At 46.6% G+C, this 20,377-nt stretch overlaps 1 protein-coding gene and 1 non-coding gene across 3 annotated transcripts in view; both read left to right on the top strand.

The window, feature by feature from the left end:
• Positions 1-20,377, top strand: part of ASTN1 (astrotactin 1) — a 356,522-nt gene that overhangs the window by 156,277 nt on the left and 179,868 nt on the right. The window contains exons 3-7 of one of the 2 annotated variants that reach the window (XM_024976862.2): positions 2,925-3,318; positions 5,303-5,449; positions 6,734-6,841; positions 11,473-11,622; positions 12,960-13,127. In XM_024976862.2, the coding sequence (XP_024832630.1) occupies positions 2,925-3,318; positions 5,303-5,449; positions 6,734-6,841; positions 11,473-11,622; positions 12,960-13,127 (967 nt within the window). The remainder of the gene's footprint in view (positions 1-2,924; positions 3,319-5,302; positions 5,450-6,733; positions 6,842-11,472; positions 11,623-12,959; positions 13,128-20,377) is intronic. The other variant, XM_024976863.2, reaches the window with a different exon arrangement.
• On the top strand, positions 7,011-7,106 carry MIR488 (microRNA mir-488). The gene has a single exon (NR_031156.1). It is a non-coding gene; the product is annotated as a microRNA mir-488 (primary transcript).

Raw genomic sequence — 20,377 nt, 5'->3', positions numbered from 1 at the left:
TGCAGACTAACCTTGAGTTGGACGCTGAGTAGGTGCTTGGTGCCAGGTCCTTTGTTTGCAGTAGTGCCTCTTTGTCAGCCAGATGTGCACTTTGAGTAGTTTCTGTTTTTTCTTCAAGAAGTTAGGGTGGATCTAGGTGGAATCACCCATACTTTCTCTGTCCTCTTACAATTCATGAGATAGATGCCAGGCTGTGTATGTCTCTAGTGAGCAGAGCTCACTCAGAATGACTGCAGCTTCATGGTTAAGCAGGTAGGCTCTGGAGTGGGAGTTGTTTTGGTTCTATTCCAGTCCTATGATTCACTTGCTCTGTGGCCTTGGGCAAGTTATTCAGCCTCTGTGCTCAAGCCTTTTCAAATGTAAAATGGGGAAATTGTTGACCCTACCTTTAAAGTGTAGAGCACTGGGGGCAAATGTCTGATACATAGTAAAACCCCATAACAGACCACTGAACTTGCTTTATTCCTGCATAATATGGGGCATGAAGTTATGTCCTGGATCTTATCACAGCCCCGTTGTGAGCACCTGAAAGGAGAATCAGAGAGGAAGGGGCACCTGAAGACCTCACCCAGGGCATTAGATGGTGATTCAACCATTCCTGGGAGACTGATGTTTATGCTCCCCTTACAGCTCTTTAGGGAATAAAATTACCTCAAGCTTTAGCTAACTTAATTCAGTGTCTGACAACTTCTCTTGCTTGGGTAGTTATTCCTTCTGAGTGGCTTAATTACCTGTTGTTGCAGTTTCAGTGTGGGGTGAAGGAAAGGATAGTGGGTCTGACTCTGAGATAAAGGGTCTGCCGAAAAACCATTGGATTGGACTCAAACACTCATTCTCAGCAGATAGATGCAGAACTTCCTTCCACTGAGGACACCCAGTGAGGTGCCCCAGGGGCTCTGTGCGCACATCTGCAGGGCTGCCAGGAGGGACCAGGTTCGGTGCTTAGCCTGGACCTAGTACGTGTGGCTGTGGACTCCCACTGTAATCTGAAAGTGAAAGTCACTCAGTCATGTCCAACTCTGCGACCCCATGGACTATATAGTCCATGGAATTCTCCAGGCCAGAATACTGGAGTGGGTAGCCTTTCCCTTGGGATCGAACCTAGGTCTCCTGCATTGCAGGTGTATTCTTTACCAGCTGAGCCACAAGGAAAACCCAAGAATACCGGAATGGGTAGCCTATCCCTTCTCCACTGGATCTTCCCGCCCCAGGAATTGAACCAGGGTCTCCTTCATTGCAGGTGGATTCTTTACAGACTGAGCTATAAGGGAAGCCCACTGTAACCTGAGCAGCTTCATATTCCTGCTTTCTCTGTGTTTGCTTGAGAGATTGCACCAGGAGAAAGGGTTATGCAGATAAAATAAAAATGTGAAAACCTGGAGGCCAGTGTATGGTCCCCCAAAACCCACCTGACATGACCTGTCATTTGGGAGCTGATGGTTGCTTCTTGTCAGCTCTCTGAGCTGCCTGTGTGAAAGCAACAACATTGTGTATGTGTGTGTATGCATGTGTACACATGCTCCTTTGCTCACAGTAATGGTGGGGGGAGAGGGAGGATAAATGGGAATATTTACAGGGAGAGGAACTTTATAAATCCAAGACATAATTATTATGAGACTGGAAAAGGCCCCCTCTAATACATTCAAGGGAATCATCTTGACCCAGCCTTGTGTGGGTGGGTCCCTGGGAATTAATAGAGGGTTTTCATCTCTAGCCTATATGATGGGGTGGCAGTGATTGAAGCCCAAGGTTGAGAGCAGAACCATTTGGCACACTCCCACCAAATGAAATAGGTTCGGAGGGATATTGACCAAAATAAAGGGAGTGAATACAGATTGTGCACGGGAAGATTTATGCCCACTGAGTGCTGTGCAGTGATGTGCCTGCAAGCTTCCCTCCAAATCCTGCCCCGGGTGCATGTCAAGGCAAGAGATGTTCAGTCTCACCAAAAACTACATCCTCATCTCTGACAGAAAACTGAGTGGTGTTCAGGTTTTTAAGTGATGGCCTCAGAGGATGGCCTTGGGGCACCAGAAAGTTCAGAAGGAAACTCCTCTGCCCATCTGACAGAGAAGGTGGAGTCCCTTCTCTTGAGCGAGAGCAAGGATGAAACGTCACTCAAGACTGTGGAGTGGGAGAAAGCTGTCTCCTAAAGCAGCAGTAACCCCCAAAGTCACGTTCGAATGATGAGATTTCTCTGCACACTTGGTTGTGAGTTTCTGATGGATGTAAACTTCTCTTTGGTTAGGTCGCTGGTTTTCTCCTGACTGGGCACTTGGGAGACATTTAAGGTTGGGCTGACATCCTTGATGCCCTGTGGTACACTCCATTAGATACTCTGCATAGTTCCGTAACATTCCTTAACCCACCCTGCGAGGGTAAATGGTACCTTCTCCACTATACAGATGGGAATCTGAGGTTTCAGATTTATAGGACTTGTTGACTGTTGGTGGAGCCAGAGTTAGAATCTGTACGTGATTGATTTTAAGATGTGAAAGAGGAAGAAACTAGTTGCCATTCCACTGCCAAAAAACTGTCCTGAAACCAGCTTTACATGCAGCAGATCTACCTTAACAAACCTTCTCCCTTATTTCAGCAGCTGAAATCACACACACAGACACATACACACAATCACAAAGACTTCTTTCTTCTTTAAATTGTTTGCTAAGCCAGAAGCAACTGTGGATCACTTGAAATGATGTGTGATTACCCCAGTTCCATTTTTCTTTCACCTTGAACGCTGATCACAGCAGACTTGTCCCTGTGCTGCTGAGTGAAGCTTGCTCTAAGTACTTACTGCACCTCAGTGAATGAATGAATAAATAAATGGGTGAGTGATGGATGGTGACAATGGGAGGGGTCGACGCCTCTTGGTGGGAGGAGCTCACCTGTTTTCACTGTCCATTTGCTGTCCTCCTTCCCAGGGTGGCATGATCGCACTGCTGCTGTCTATCTTATGCCTGGTGATGATCCTGTACACTCGCCGGCGCTGGTGCAAGCGCCGCCGGGTCCCCCAACCCCAGAAGAGTGCCAGCGCCGAGGCGGCCAACGAGATTCACTACATTCCTTCCGTGCTCATTGGCGGGCACGGGCGGGAGAGTCTGCGCAACGCCCGTGTGCAGGGCCACAACTCTAGCGGCACCCTGAGCATCCGGGAGACGCCTATCCTGGACGGCTACGAGTACGACATCACCGACCTGCGCCACCACCTGCAGCGGGAGTGCATGAACGGAGGGGAGGACTTTGCCAGCCAGGTCACCCGCACCCTTGACTCCCTGCAGGGCTGTAACGAGAAGGCAGGGATGGACCTCACGCCAGGTGGGTGACTCCGTTCTCATCTCGTGGCTTTAGGGGGCGCTAGGGAACAGCTGTTCTCTAATTTCATGGTTGATTGTCATACGTACATATTGAGATGAGCCAGGGCCCTTTCCCAAGTGGGCAAGAAGAATAAGCTTTCTCTTGCTATGATGGGAGCTGTCTTCTAATATAGAAAATCAGTACAAGGATAAATTGGATTCCTCTCCATTTCCACTTGGCACTGAAAACAGAGATACTTTGAAAAAAATTTTTCAAATTTATTTTTTAATCGAAAGAGAATTGCTTTACAATGTTGTATTGGTTTCTTCCATGTAACAAGGCGAATCAGCCATAATTACACATTTATTGCCTCCCTCTTGAGCCTCCCTCCCCTGCCCCCAGCCCATCCCTCCAGGTAGTTAAAGAGCACCAGGCTCTCCCTGTGTTATAGAACAACTTCTCACCAGCTATCTGTTTCACACATGGTAGTATATATATGACAATGCTACTTTCTCCATTCATCCCACTCTCTCCTTCCCCTGCTGTGTCCACAAGTTTGTTCTCTGTATCTGTGTCTCCATTACGTCCTGCAAATAGGCTCATCAGTACCAGTTTCCTAGATTCCATTTATGTGCATTAATATATGATGTTTGCTTTTCTCTTTCTGACTTACTTCACTCTGTGTTCTAGGTTCATTCACCTCACTAGAACTGACTCAAATTTGTTCTTTTTATGGCTGAGTAATATTCCTTTGTTCATATGTACCACATCTTCTTTATCCACTCATCTGTTGATGGACATCTAGGTTGGGAAGCAGAGGTACTTTAATATCCAACAGAAGAGTGGGTTAGAAGCTTTTTCATATGCAATGAGCAGTCCTCAGGGAAATAAGAGATAGCAAGAAAGATGTGTATGACATTTTTGCAGGTCGTATGTTTGTGTGGGCAATTTAATTTTCCATTGACATGGAGGGGACAGAGGTATCTGTTCTTTTCTATGACTCCTGAGACTTTGGCCTGGGAAAGTTGTTCTGCCTTGCCTATAACCTCTGTGGTCTTTACAAGAGATGTACTTCTTCAAAGAAAATTGAGGAATGCAAGCAAACCGTTTGACCTTAGACACTTTGTATATCTGTGAAACGCTGAGTATAGAAGAGTCTTGGACCTAATGTGGCTGAGCAAGACCAAGGTCGATAAAATGCAGAGAGGAAAAGACTGTACTTTTCATTTATAGCCTCTCTCTCTCATACTTCTATAAATAACAACTATCTGTTGATAAAATCCCAAGGCAATGATCCTTCAAGGAACTGCCCAATTATCTTTGGAGAAGACATTTTTTGAAATGAATCTTGCTTACAGTGTATGGACTTTTCAGTGGGGCTTGAAAAGAGTGAAATTGCATCATGGAGGTTTCCATTCTGCTTATCTAGAGAAGATTCCCTAAGACTAGGAATCACTTAATAAGATTTAAAGTCAGAAATTCCTGGAGAGTAGGGGGACATATCTTTAATACCTCTTATTTTTCATAGCACCTGCCATAGTGCTAAGCCCACCGAGTAGCCATATGACTAGAGGCTTGGGGAACAGCAGATAGCACGAACATGTGAGAGAGCCAGCTGTCAGACGATAGGGAATGGTCCAGACTGGGATGACAGAGAGGGGGCAAGTTCTGTCTGAATGCACTGAAATTCAAATTTTTGTCAAACCTTGTTCTTACCAAAGGAAAGAAATCTGCAGTCTCTCTCTCACCAAACGGCCACACATGGTGACCCTGGCAATACAGAAGTGGTTGAATTGGATTTCCTTTCTTCACACCTTCTTTTATAACTCTGTCATCCCCTAGAAATCAAAGAGAAGTATTTTAATCTCTTCCAGTCTCTCACTTTAAAGCTTTCCCATTTCAATTTCTATGAAACCCTATCTACCTGGTTCATGCAGATTTCCTTGCTCTCACTTTCTTTCCACTTTTTCTCTTCAAGTTTCTGCCTTGACCTTTCCTTATTCAGGAAGTGACAATGCCAAGCTGTCACTGATGAACAAGTATAAAGATAATATCATCGCCACCAGCCCCGTGGACTCCAACCACCAGCAGGCCACTCTGCTCTCTCACACCTCGAGTAGCCAGAGAAAGAGGATCAACAACAAAGCAAGAGGTATCCATGTCTTATATGAGGTCTTAAAGGTGGCTTCCTTAATATCAGGGGAGGCAGGGCCACTAATATCCTTGACCCCCTCTCAAGCATGGCTAGGATGACTGTATTTGAGCAATATTTCTTTTTTTTTTTTTTTTTTATGTCTTCCAGCTCTCCTGCCTTTATTTTATTTTCTTTCCAACTACAATTTTATTTATTTGGCTGTGTCAGGTCCCAGATGCAACATGAGGGATCCTCACTGATGGCACACAGACCTAGTCTCCCCATGGTTTGTGGGGCCCCACTCCCTAACCAGGGACCAAACCCACACTCCCCAGCACTTCAAGGTGGAGTCTTAACTACTGGACCGCTAGGGAAGTCCCTGAGCAGTATTTCTGCAGGCCTGCTGAGTGCTACTTACCAAAAATGTAAATACATACAATTCTTTTGACCAAGTAATTTCACTGGTGAGAATTTATCCTTAGTAAATAACTGGACAAGTGTGCAAAGATGTGTGTAAAAGACTGTTCATCACAACATTGTTTAAAAGAGCGAAAAATTGGAAATAGCTTAAGTGTCCATCAGTGGAGAATTGCTTAACTACCTGTACATCTGTCTCCCGTCCAGTGACTTAAGATGATACTGTAGATCTATATCTGTTAATATGGAAAGTAGCCCACCATCTATTCAATGGGGGAAAATGATGTTATAAAATAGAAGGTACAGCAGGATGCCATTTTTAAGAATTTTAAAAAAACCTTTATCTGCTTCTGTATCAGAAAAAAGACAGGGTGCATTCATCAAATGTTCACAGAGTCTTTCTCCGATTTAGAGGACATCAAGGTTGTTCCTTTTATGCGTTTTGGGATCTTTTGACTTTTTTCTCTCTTTTCCACATTGAATATATATTAAACCTAGAACCAGAAAAAATATAGATATTAAGACATACAGACATGTGCCCCTTAAGACATGATTCCAATCTCTATCCACCAGAATCATGACGTGTAATGAAGACACTTTCCCTTTTCCCCTTGTCCACCTGCCATCCACACCGTCCTTCTCTGGCAGGTGGCCCTCCTCGGTAGGAGGATGGGCTGGGTGGAGATAGGGCTCCAGTGATGGCCGTCACATAAAGATCCACTTCTCCAATACATCTGTGTATCCGGAAGCTCTGGTCTCTGTGGCTAATCCTCCCAGACTGTCAGTCACCCTGCTCTCGTTTTTCCCTTGAGCTTGCCCAGTGATTTGGTGTCATGAAGACAAAACTGAAGACACTGTTTCTTTGCTCTTGTCTTTTGACTACAGCTGGTTCCGCCTTCCTGAACCCTGAAGGGGATTCTAGCACGGAGGCAGAAAATGACCCCCAACTGACCTTTTACACCGACCCCTCACGGAGCCGAAGGCGCAGTAGAGGTAGGAAGGCTGGAGGGGAAAGTGGGGAGAGAGGGGCAGTGGAGAGAGGAGGCGAGGAGCTGCAGAGGTGCTGGGTCTAGGTGGGGGCTCTGGCGACTAAAGCCAGTTTCTGCAGGAAGATTGGCATCTCCTTCTAAGGAGGAAGGAAGAGCCAGCGTGGAAGACTTCAGAGAATCATCTCTCCCAGATAATGGCACTCTCAAACAGGTTTCCAGGTTGTTTGAAAGGCTGTTTCTTGGTCAGAAGACTCTCAATTCCTTCTGGAAGCCTCAGGAGTCATAGTTTGCTGTTTAGACACAGGAAATAAAGTTGATAAAGTGTGTTATGTGAAAAATAGACAACATATGTACCCATGCTTACCCAGCCATCCTGAGATTGAGTGAGACAGACAGGCCTTAGGGGGTGGGATAGTTGAGGAACCATGTGGCCTGAAAAAACATGTGGAATGGTTTTTGGCCTTTAATCATCCACCCAGCAGAATCACAGGACCTCCACTGTCCAAGTCCCCTCCCTTCTCCTGGCAGGACCTGGCTTGGTTCGTTCATTCTCCTCAGCATTGATAGAGTTGTCCACCATGCAGCCGCAGCCCACGCCTCCCCACCCTGATGTTCAGTGGTTTCAGGTGTGGCTGTCGCAGCTGTGGCTGCCACTGCCTTTGACCTTGAGGTCTCACCGTCATCATTGCTGAGGGAGGTCTGTGTTCAGGCACCAATCAGCTTCACCATTTACTTGCTGTGTGATATTAGATAAGGACAACAACTTCTCTGAGCCTCCGTTTCCATGTTAAATGGGTGAGCAATACCTCATGCACAGGGCTAAGTTATATTAAAATGTACTCTTACGGTGACTGACAAGGCATTATGAGATCTCTACTGTGTTGCTGTTAAAACTCTTTACAGTGGAAACTTGGGGTTTCTACAGCATTTCATCTTAAGTAATTTTAGACAGGGGGTCCTCGAGATGTATTGGAGGGTATTTGACCTCACCTTGTGTTATAGTCAGTAACCTTTCCCCCAACCAGTAATCAACCGATGCCCCTTAGTAGACACCTATCTTTTGGCTCTCTCCCACCTCCACTCAAGTTCGTGACATACTGAGAAATTCTTCCCAGAGATTGAAAGAAGCTCTGTGAATTCCTTACTTCCGGTTTCTGCAGGCTCTGCTGCTATCAGTACAAAAGTTCTTCCCACCACTTTCCTCAAGAGATCAGTGGGGCTCTGGGCCACCTAATCTCTGATGTCCCAGTATCCCTGAGGTGAGAATATAGACCTTTGACCCTCATTACATATTTCTATACAGCAGAGAGTTGACCTAGACTCATCAATCCTAGGCCACAGCAAAGCAGGGTAGGTTTCTGCTTTAATAAAACCCTGCCTAGGAAAATCTATAGTAATGAATTAGAATGAGTTTCTTTGCAGCATAAAACTATTCCTTTTAAAATACCAAGCTCTCCTAGTGAATCAACTGTTTGTTGCGATTAACTAGACTGTAAGCTTCTTATGGATGGGCATGTCTAATTTATTTTTCCAAAGTGCCTAGTGAGGGATTTTGCCTGTAATAGATGCTTGCCAGTGTTTGTTGAATTGAACTGGATACATCAATCAGGCCAGCAGGAAATTTTATAACCCACACGCCATGGGTCAGGCTTTGTGATCGGTAGTAGAAACATGAAAACATGGCACAGTGATAAGGCTTAATTTAATAATATAAATAAAGTAAAATGAGTACTCAGAAGAGAGAACAGTTAATTCTACCTGGCAGCAAAAGGAGACAAAAAAAGGAGAAAATAATTAGCCTTGGTTTGTATACAATGTATAGAATTTCTTGAAAGAGAAAAATCTAGGGGAAGGGCATTTCAGTAGAGGAAAAGAGCAATACAAAGCCTTGAAAGCGCCAAAGAACATGGCATTTTCAAGCAAGGAAAAGGAGTTCAGTATGGCATAAACAGGCACACCAGGAGATGAGGGATGTGGGTGGGTAACAGGCTTGCTGCCAGAGGACCATGCAAACCATTTACTGGGTTTGCACTTGGTTCCGTAGGTCAAATGCATTTAAGCCTTGTAGCTCAGTTGGTAAAGAATCTGCCTACAATTCAGGAGACCTGAGTTCGATTTCTGGGTTGGGGAGATACTCTGGAGAAGGAGATGGCAATCCCCTCCAGTATTCTTGCCTGGAGAATACCATGGACAGAGGAGCCTGGCAGGCTACTGTCCATGGGGTGGTAAGAGTCAGACACGACTTAGCAACTAAACAGCCACCACCACTGTAGGTCAAAGGGAACCCCTGGAAATTGTGAAGTCAGGTAGAGATGCTGGGTGATGGGTTGATGCTGCAGAAGGACCAGAGAGACAAGAGGCTGGGTAGCGAGTCGTTGCTGTCACAGGAGAGCAGTGGCAAGCTCCTGTGAACAGTGACAGCAGTGTGTGAGGAGGGCTGGAACAGCAGGGTGCAGGAGGGCTGGAGGGAGAGCAAGGAATGGGTGAGAATCTCTTCTTGAAGGCTTCAGGGAAGTGTTTACAGGGAGATATTGTTTGAGCTGAGACCTGAAGAATAGGCTGACAAGGTGACAAAATGGCATTCTGTGGAGGAGGGAATAATATGTGCAGAGTCACAGGGACATAAACTATAATTGTCTAGTCAGAGCGCAGTGAATGGTTTACTAGAATCAAGCTTCCGGGGCAAGCCTGTGGTTTGCTTCAGAGACAAGGCTGGAAGATCAGGAGAAAGTCCACTGCCTCGGCTGAAGGACTTGGACCTGACACATTGGTTGGAATCATGGAAGGTTTTTAAAGAGCCAACTCCCTGGTCTGCTCAGCTTCATGAACCATCCCTCCAGGGCAGTGTGGAGGCTAGATGAGAGTAGGGGAGGGGTGGGGTGTTGACCAGGGAGACTGGGTGGAAGGCTATGGCCATAGTCTGAGGGTGAGATGATGGACACAGGTAGGGAGGCAGAGGGTGGAGTAAGAGAAATTTCAGACACAGAATGAAAAAGATCTCATGACACTGGTGTCAGGGAGGGCATGGCTTATGAGAGAAGGAAAAGTTAGACATGGTGGGGTTTTTGAACTTGGAAACCAAGGAGACGGCAGTGCCATTCATTGGGCAGTGGAAGTGGGCAGGAGAGCAGGACTGGAGGGAAAGTGGAAAGCCCAGTTCTGGGTATTGCATTTGAGTGCCTGAGGGCCATTCTGGTAGCATATCTATCTGCTGCTCGGACCTGGTGTGGGCTGGAGGTAGAGTGTGTACGTGTGGGAAACAGGCTCCACGTTGAAGGATACTCACATGAATAGAATATCTCCAGATAACAAGGGACAGGGGTTCCAGAGGCCACCTGTGATTCTGGAGTCTCTCCTTCCCGGCTTTTGCCAACACACCCACTCAGGGAACCTGCTCCCATCAAAGATGTGTGCATCCAGAGACCAAATCTTTCCCTGTGTTCCTGAGAACAGTGGTTCCAAAGACCTCACTGGGCCAGCGAGTGAATAGTGAATTGTCTGGGGGTCGTAGCCTTGCTGGACCTGTGTGCTGGTTCTGGCTCCCCTCCTGAGTAGCTGCTTGACTCTAGACTTGCCCTGTGGCCTCTCTGTGCAGTATTTCTGTGGGCGCTGCCTCATTAGGCTGCATCACTGTTAATGATGTGAACTATGGAAGACCCTGGGCACTGGTGCCTGACACATAATCACACTGCATGAGTGTTAACTGTCACTGTTAGGATGGTCGCTTTGAGCCTTATTTCCCTTATCTGTAAAGTGGGCAGTTTCTGTTCAGACTCATAGACGTGTCGTCAGGAAGCAAATGTTTAACGTCATGTATGTAAAAACACTGAGCACATTGCCTGTCAAAATAGATGCCTTTTATTGCTATCAGTAATAAATACTTACACAGACTATAATTCCATAGGATCCACACATTTTATTGGCAGCTTGCCTTGCTTTCTTAAGTTCCCACATCTATGAAAGGTCCCTCTTGTTAACTCCCAAACAGAAAACACACCCCCAAAACCTCCCTTCTGAGCCTTGTCCCTACCTACCTGGACATGTTTCTTATCCCTCAGCTTTCTTATTTTATCTCTAAGCTTCTGTTTATAACCATACCTCAAGGACTGCAGGACTAGGGAGAGCCTTCAGGTGTGACAAGAGCCAGCTTTCCTTGCTTTCCTCCTTCCAGGCCCTAGGACGCCTGCCTAGGGGTGGGAGGTGGTTTGAGCTCCAGGAGTGGAGGAGCTGGTTTGTGAGAGCACCCTCTGTGGAAAACCATGGAAAGTGCAGGGACTTCCAGCGCTGGGTGAAAGCCTTCCCACCACCCTTGAGCAAGAGGTTAGAGCCCCACCAGCCAGCTGAGTAGAGGGCGGCAGTGCCCTCCTTTATGATTTCCCTTGTGAACCTGGCTCAGGAGGCATGCACAGGAACTTGCTTGCAACTGACCGCTGTTCACACTGACGACCACCTATGGCCCAGTCCCCTCTGACTCCAGGCAATGCCATGGTGTTCCCTGAAGCTCATGGACTAGACACATCTCCCACCTGGGCTGTGTTTGCATGCTCCCTCCCCTATTTGCCAGGTTGGGCAGCAAAAGGCCCTTTACTGCCAAGATTCTTAACACCAAATGCTTTGCTCTTGTCTTGTTTTCAGTGGGCTCTCCCCGAAGTCCTGTGAACAAGACGACCTTGACATTGATCAGCATCACCAGCTGCGTGATCGGCCTTGTGTGCTCCTCCCATGTCAGCTGCCCCCTCGTGGTCAGAATCACCCTGCACGTCCCCGAGCACCTCATCGCTGATGGTAAGCCCACCTCTGAGGATGCCATTCCTCTGCCCCCACCCAGAGAGGAAGGCTTCAGGGTGGGCAGGAAAGATACAGACAAGCCAGGGTCCACTGTGACCTATTACTATTAGTGAGAAAAAAAATATACCCAGATAAGAAAGACAGAGGACAAAATTAGATTGTCCACCAATGAAATCAGATTGTTGTGTTGTTCAGTCGCCCAGTTGTGTCCGACTCTTTGTGACCTCATGGACTGCAGCACGCCAGGCCTCCCTGTCCGTCACCATCTCCTGGAGTTTGCCCAAGTTCATGTCCATTTCTGATGGAATCAGAAAACAGGTTAAAAAAAAAAAAATGAGCAGATCACTGTCTCCTCTCTGTGCCCATTTCTGTTTGCTTTTCAATAAGCACCTGTCTCAGACGGTAAAGCATCTGCCTACAATGCAGGAGACCTGGGTTCAATCCCTGGGTTGGGAAGATACCCTGGAGAAGAAAATGACAACCCACTCCAGTACTCTCACCTGAAAATCCTATGGACAGAGGAACCTGGTAGGCTACAGTCCATGGGATCAAAAAGTCAGACACAACTGAGCAACTTCACTTCACTTGGTGGATAAATACAGAGCTTACTGACTATAGATACATAGCCACCAAGATTCTCTTAGCCTTTGAATGGGGAAAAGCTAAGTGAAATAGTCAAGTGTTGAAGTATCAGTCATGTTTCCAATTGGTATGCCTGGTGAGAAATTCCTAATTGCAGTAACTTGCTATGAGCCTAGCAAGCTGAAGCAATAATTTACTTTCACCCAGGGGAACCCCAATATAATGAAGGAATAATATAGGTTTGGAGAGTCCCTGAATTAGTAAAGCCCAGAGCACCTAATTGACTTGTTAATGTCTGTTCTCTCAGTTGCTGTTAAGGCTGAAAACAGGTGGGGACTGTCCAGGGTGTTAGAGAGCCTGCTATTTCATGGCAACTGAAGACAGGCAGCAGGTCCCTGTTCCTTGGATGAGTGCCAGCGCCTGTGGCTGGGTCTGATGGAGCCATGCCACAGCCATCACAGAGCTGCTCTGTCCCTCTATCCCTTGGGACCACCCTAGTAGAGATGGGATGGGGCGAGTCAGCAAGGGATGATGTGGCAGAAGGTCCAAGAGGTGGACGAGCATCTGTCTGCTGACTCCTTGCTCTGTGACTCACTGTGGGCCAGGATTAGTAGAGGTAATGACCTTGGGTTGGGGCTAATCTGCAGAGCATCCCTTATTCTGTCTTCCATGATGCATGTGTATGTGTGTCGAGGGGTGGGTGGTGGTGTTATGTGCACACACAAGCACATCTCCTCTCTCTCCCCCTGCAGGGAGCCGCTTCATCTTGCTGGAGGGGAGCCAGTTGGATGCCAGTGACTGGCTGAACCCTGCCCAAGTGGTTCTCTTCTCTCAGCAGAACTCCAGTGGACCCTGGGCCATGGACCTCTGTGCCCGGCGGCTCCTGGACCCCTGTGAACACCAATGCGACCCCGAAACTGGTAGGCGGGAGCATCGGGCAACGGGTAACTGTCAGAGTTCATGCCTCTTGCAAGCACCCCCTCAAAATCCAGGCCACCCCTCCTGATTGGCCCATTATCATTGGGAGCCAAGGCTGTGCAGACTGGCAGCTCAGGTTGGGCCCCTGAGCGTGCTGGCTTGAAATGTGGGTCATCTTCTGGCAGAAGCCTTGGAAACATCCTGACTATAGCCACAAGCCCCACAAATATCTCAGGATGACCTCCACAGCCCATTTCCCTGCAGTCAGGGGATATCAGCTATGGGGTCTGAAATCATTATGCATGTTTATTGCAGAAAATTTGGAGAATTTAGAAAAGCATATAGAAGGAAATGATTCTCATCTATAATTCTTTCTCCTGGAGAAATCATTTAAAAATTTTAATGTCCTCCCCTCTGATCTTTTACAGTGACTGATTCTTAGAAGTTTGTAAGCACACTAAGTCCTGTAGAGTTTTCTTGATTTTTTTCACACATTCTATCACGGGAATTTTCTAGAAACACTAAATAATCCTCAATAATGTAATTTCTAATGACCATTTGGTATTCTATTGTATGTCTGTATCATAGCTCATTTAAATAGTCCTGTATTATTTGACATTTAGGATGCATTAAATTTTTAATTTTTACAAATACTATTAAAATGAATATCTTTCCACATAAATGTAAGGCACATTTGAAGTCATGTTCTTCAAATAAATCTTAGAAGAGAGATTACTGGGCCAAAGGGTATAGGCATCTTTCAGGCTGTTATATTATCCAGTGGGGCTGGGACTGCTCTGAGAGAGGGTTTGAATTCAGACACAGTATGCGTTGGGGTGTTCACAGTGCTTCTTGAGCTCCAGTATACCAGGAATATGGAGCCTTCATCCCAGGTTGCTTTGCACTTTCGTTGTAGAAGGACTTCATCTATGATATTCTTTATAAAGACCTAGTTCCAGTAGATTCAGTACACAGATAGCTCCTTCTCAGAGCCTGGTTCAGTTCAGTTGCTTGTGTCCAATGCTCTGCAACCCAATGGACTGCAGCATGCCAGGCCTCCCTGTCCATCACCAACTCCCGGAGCTTGCTCAAATTCATATCCATTGAGTCTGTAATGCCATCCAATCTTCTCATTCCCTGTCATCCCCTTTTCCTCCTGCCTTCAATCTTTCCCAGCATCAGGGTCTTTTCCAATGAGTCAGTTCTTCACATCAGGTGGCTAAAGTATTGGAGTTTCAGCTTCAGCATCAGTTCCCCCATGAATATTCAGGACTGATTTCCTTTATGATTGACTGGTTTGATCTCTGTGCAGTCCAAGGGATTTTAAGAGTCTTCTCCAACACCACAGTTCAAAAGCATCAATTCTTCAGCACTGAACTTGATTTATAGTCCAACTCTCACATCCATACATGACTACTGGAAAAACCATAGCTTTGACTAGATGGACCTTTGTTGGCAAAGTAATGTCTCTGCTTTTTAATATGCTGTCTAGGTTGGTCATAGCTTTTCTTCCAAGTAGCAAGCATCTTTTAATTTAATGGCTGCAGTCACCATCTGCAGTGATTTTGGAGCCCAAGAAAATAAAGTCTGTCACTGTTTCCATTGTTTTCCCATCTCTTTGCCATGAAAGGATGGGACCGGATGCCATGATCTTCATTTTTTGAATGTTGAGTTTTAAGCCAGGCTTTCTGCCTTAAGGGTGGTATCATCTTCATATCTGAGGTTATTGATATTTCTCCCGGCAATCTTGATTCCAGCTTGTGCTTCACCCAGCCCGGCATTTTTCATGATGTGCTCTACATAGAAGTTAAATAAGCAGAGTGACACGGAGAAGGCAATGGCACCCCACTCCATTACTCTTGCCTGGAAAATCCCATGGATGGAGGAGCCTGGAAGGCTGCAGTCCATGGGGTCGCTGAGGGTCGGACACAACTGAGCGACTTCACATTCACTTTTCACTTCCATGCATTGGAAAAGGAAATGGCAACCCACTCCAGGGTTCTTGAGAATCCCAGGGATGGGGGAGCCTGGTGGGCTGCCGTCTATGGAGTCGCACAGAGTCGGACACAACTGAAGCAGCTTAGCAGCAGCAGCAACAGCAAGCAGAGTGACAATATGCAACCTTGATATACTCCTTTCCCAACTGGAATCAGTCTGTTGTTCCATGTCTGGTTCTAACTGTTATTCTTGACCTGCATACAGATTTTTTAGGAGGCAGGTAAGGTGGTCTGGTATTCCCATCTCTTTAAGAATTTTCCAGTTTGTCATGATCCACACAGTCAAAGGCTTCAGCATAGTCAATGAAGCAGAAGTAGATGTTTTTTCTGGAATTTCCTTTCTTTTCCAATGCATGTTGGCAATTTGATCTCTGGTTCCTCTGCGTTTTCTAAATCCAGCTTGAACATCTGGAAGTTCTTAGTTCACATACTGTTGAAGCCTTGCTTGGAGAATTTTGAGCATTACTTTACTAGCATGTGAGATGAGTACAATTGTGTGGTAGTTTGAACATTCTTTGGCATTGCCTTTCTTTGGGATTGGAATGGAAACTGACCTTTTCCAGTCCTGTGGCTACTGCTGAGTTTTCCAAACTTGCTGGCATATTGAGTGCAACACTTTCACAGCATCATCTTTTAGGATTTGAAATAGCTCAACTAGAATTCCATCACCACCACTAGCTTTGTTCATAGTGATGCTTCCTAAGGCCCACTTGATTTTGCGCTCCAGGATGTCTGGTTCTAGGTGAGTAATCACACCATTGTGGTTATCCGGGTCATGAAGATATTTTTTGTATGGTTTTTCTGTGTATTCTTGTCATCTCTTCTTAATATCTTCTGCTTCTGCTAGGTCCATACCAGTTCTGTCCTTTATTGAGCCCATCTTTGCATGAAATGTTCCCTTGGTATCTCTAATCCTCCTGAAGAGATCTCTAGTCTTTCCCATTCTATAGTTTTCCTCTGTTTCTTTGCATTGATCATTTAGGAAAGCTTTCTTATCTCTCCTTGCTATTCTTTGGAACTCTGCATTCAGATGCTTATATCTTTCTCTTTCTCCTTACCAGAGGCATGGTAAAATACCTTAGAACCAGGGAAGGGGATGTACTGACATCTAAGACCCCCAGGTGAAACATTGTTGGAGTCTAGAGCCGGCTCCTCCAGCTCTCTGTACCTCATGTACCACCCCCTCTTCTTCCTCCTCCTATACACATGCACATACAGACACACACACACACACACACACACACACACACACACAGATGCATCTCAGTCAGGTGCCAGGCTGTAAGGATATCAGTAGAAGTTGCCTCCAAGAGACTTGGCTCTTACTTCTGTTATAATCCATCGTTTCAGCTCTCTGGGGGAATAACAGGTAACCGCAGCATCAAAAGTTCACCTTGTTAGGTCTAAAAGTTGTTGTTACGTGGGCCCGTCGCAGAGATTCTAGGCCCCCATATGGAGGAGAAAGCACAGCATTTTAAACATCTGATGTCTAAGACTGTGCTTACTTGCTTCTCCTCCCACGCTGTCAGGCAAACACCAAACCAGACAGATGGGCTGTGCACCATGCCCAAAAGCCAGCGTGCTCAGGAGAGAAAAGCAGGCTTATCTCAGTGGTGGGGCCTCTCCAGGCAACTGAGTAGTCTCTGGCCCCCTCTGACCTGCATGGGGAGACCCTGGCGAATCTCACTTGTTAAAGTCACTTCTGAGAGAAGCATGACATCCAGAGGGTCTTGGAAGCTTCACCTGAGGTTTTAAAGAACAGGAAGCTTTTTTGAATAACACGTGGAAAGAGGGATTGATGTTTTAAGCTTGGTCGGTCTTAGAGATAAACCCCTCCTTACTTTAGGTCAGTGCTCAAATTCCCTAAGAAGTACATGCCTTGCCTGAAGTCCCATGGCTACCGCAGGCAGAGTTGGTGTTCTATCCACCATGAAATCGGAGCAGAAGTGGGGTTGTAAAGGTCAAGGCCAACATACCTGTCACTGTAACACTATTCACCAGTCACCACTGCTGGACATCCCTGTTTCCCAAGCTGGAAGCTGAAGAAGCTACTTGTCCACAGCGAAGCTCCCATCACCTCTTCAGCCCCTCCTGATGTCTCATTGCTAATCCTCACTGCAGATGCCTTTGGGAAGCCCCTCCCCTGCCAGTGGCTTCCCAGTATTTGTGGCAATTAATGAAATTCCAACTGGAAAGCCAGGGGTGGAAGTTAAAACAAGAACCCCCAACAGAACTAAGGTGCGATATCTTCATTCAGGGTAGCCGCTGGGAAATGATGGCTGCAGAGACTTCCATTTCCATCAATGCTGGGGTTGGAAACCCTCCCCCTTCCCGCCCTGCTTCTGTCTGAGCAGGGGATGATGTGGTCATCCCACACAATCATCAGCAAGAAACTTTATCGCCTCCCACACTCTATCCTAGAGCCTTTCTCCAAGGAGCTCAGTGTGGGAATTGGCTGCAAGTCAAGCCCACGTTATTTTTGCAGTCCTTCAGCTAACTCACTTGGAAATGCCATAGTGTTGGGACATGTGCTTTCCCAGCCATGCTGAGGGCTCTGCCCATGTGGATGGGTAGAACTGTGCAAGTGCACATGTATACTTTTTCACACACACAAACACACACGCAAGCACTGGTGCTCAGTCACCTCAAAGGAGCACCCCCTCCCCCAGAGCCTGAAGCTCTCCTTAGGCACCCTTCCAACGTGTTCCAAACTTAAGTGTGTGTTTACTCATCACCCGCACAGAAATTTGGAGTACCAGGTGGGGTAGGTGTTGTAGATTGTTTAGTCGCTCAGTCGTGTCCAACTCTTTGTGACCCCATGGACTGCAGCACGCCAGGCCTCCCTGTCCTTCACTATCTCCTGGAGTTTGCTCAAACTCATGTCCATTGAGTCAGTGATGCCATCCAGCCATCTCATCCTCTGTTGACCCCTTCTCCGCCTACCCTCAGTCTTTCCCAGCATCAGGGTCTTTTCCAATGAGTCAGCTCTTTGCATCAGGTGGACAAAGTATTGGAGCCTCAGCTTCAACATCAGTCTTTCCAATGAATGTTCAGGGTTGATTTCCCTCAGGATTGACTGGTTTGATCTCCCTGTTGTCCATAGGACTCTCAAGAAAGAGTCTTCTCCAGCATCACAATTTGAAAGCGTCAATTCTTCAGGGTTCAGGTGTTGTGAAGTGAAGTGAAGTTGCTCATCGTGTCTGGCTCTTTGCGATCCCATGGACTGTAGCCTAGCAGGCTCCTCCATCCATGGGATTTTCCAGGCAATAGTACTGGAGTGGGTTGCCATTTCCTTCTCCAGGGGATCTTCCTGACCCAGGGATGGAACTCAGGTCTCCCACATTGTAGACAGATGCTTTACCGTCTGAGCCACCAGTGAAGTCAGGTGTTGTAATGGGCTCCTAAATATGTTCACTTCCTAATCTGAAGAACCTGTTAAAATGTTATGTTACCTGGCAAAAATGAATTCAAGTTGCAGGTGAAATTAAGGTTGCTGGACATCTGATCTTAAAATAAGGGGAGTATCCTGAATTAATCAAGTAGGCCCAATGAAATCACAAGAGTGCTTAACAGTGGAAGAAGAAGGGAGAAGAGGCCAGAGTGATGCCACATGAAAAGCACTCCACCAACCATTGCTGGATTTGAAGGCTGAGGAGCCAGTGAATGCAGGCATCCTCTGCTGCTGCTGCTAAGTCGCTTCAGTCGTGTCCGACTCTGTGTGACCCCAAAGATGGCAGCCCACCAGGCTCCCCCATCCCTGGGATTCTCCAGGCAAGAACACTGGAGTGGGTTGCCATTTCCTTCTCCAATGCATGAAAGTGAAAAGTGAAAGTGAAGTCGCTCAGTCGTGTTCGACTCTTAGCGATCCCATGGACTGCAGCCTATCAGGCTCCTCCGTCCATGGGACTTTCCAGGCAAGAATACTGGAGTGGGGTGCCATCACCTTCTCCGAGGCATCCTCTAGAAGGTGGCAAAGGCAAGGAAGATGATTCTCCCCTGAAGCCTCTAGAAAGGAACACAGCTCCATGGACACCTTGTTTTTAGCCCAGTGAGACTCACATCAGATTTCTGACCTGCAGAACTGCAAGGTAGTAAATTTCTCTTGTCTTAAACCACTAAGTTTGCGGTAATTTTTTTATGGTGACTATAGAAAAATAACACACCAGGGAAGGAGAAAAAGGACAGAGGAAAAATAAACATTGTTATGCCCTCTGTATGTCGCCCTGGCATGGTTTATGGAGGGTGGCTACACAGACCGAGAGATGGGTCAGGAATCTGCAGAAGGCCTAGAGCTAGAAGGAACTTGAGATCCATATTCCAGCCTCCCCTTGCCGTTCTCCCACTGTGCTATTTGGGCAGGACATTATGTACCTAAATTTACTAGCCTGGGAGCCCTCTGGCAACCACATACTGACTTTCTCTCCCAGATCCTGCCAGGTTGGTGACCCTGGGTGTGTCTCTGGTCACGTGGGGCTAACAGCACACTACTGAAATTGTATCCTGCCTGGATCCAGCCAGGTGTTGACTTTTTCTGTACTTTCTAAGGGTTTTTGTGGCAGCTATATTTTGGTTGATTGGTTTTCTGATGGCAATACAGACTGACTAGCTTCAGCAACTTCTCTCTCTCTCTGCTCCCTTCCTGGCCTTTGTTCTGCCATATGGGCAGCTGTGGAGGCTTCACACACCTGCTGGATTTCACAGCCCCCATCATTTCTGGCCACAGACCTTCATTGCCCTTTTCAGGATATGTAGCTTTTATGAGTCTGCAAGGAGGATTGGCTTCCAAGCTAAATCAAGTTTTAATCCCCATCCAAGATAGTCACTGAAATTCTTTCTGTCCCAGATCTTTGTGTAGGCCAGTCCCATCCTGGAAGAAGTGTGTAAAATCTGGTGAGGGGCATTGACTAGTTCCCAGACTCACTCTAGCCCTCCTCCCTTTTCCTTGCTCTGAAAAAAGACCTTTCTCTCTCTTTTTCTCTAGTCTTCCCTAGTTTTCAGAACCCAGTTTGGTGGGGTACCACAGCTCCCATTTTGTTCCTGCCCACTGGATTGCCCACTCACCCCAAACTCCTTTTGTGGCTCAGTTAAAGCACCTTGCTTCAGGGTGTACTTTTGGCTTATTTCCCTCTGTCTGTCCTCCCAGAGTCACCTATGGCTATTTGATTCTGAGCCTGATGTCTGCCCAGAAGAGGAGACCAGGCAATTAGATGTTATTCCCTCCCAGATGTCTTGCAAAGATTTCTCTTTTTGGATGA

This window comes from Bos taurus, chromosome 16, assembly GCF_002263795.3.
Source record: "Bos taurus isolate L1 Dominette 01449 registration number 42190680 breed Hereford chromosome 16, ARS-UCD2.0, whole genome shotgun sequence".
NCBI lineage: Eukaryota > Metazoa > Chordata > Mammalia > Artiodactyla > Bovidae > Bos > Bos taurus.
The sequence above is the reverse complement of the archived record's forward strand: the minus strand, read 5'-3'. Positions and strand labels throughout refer to the sequence as shown.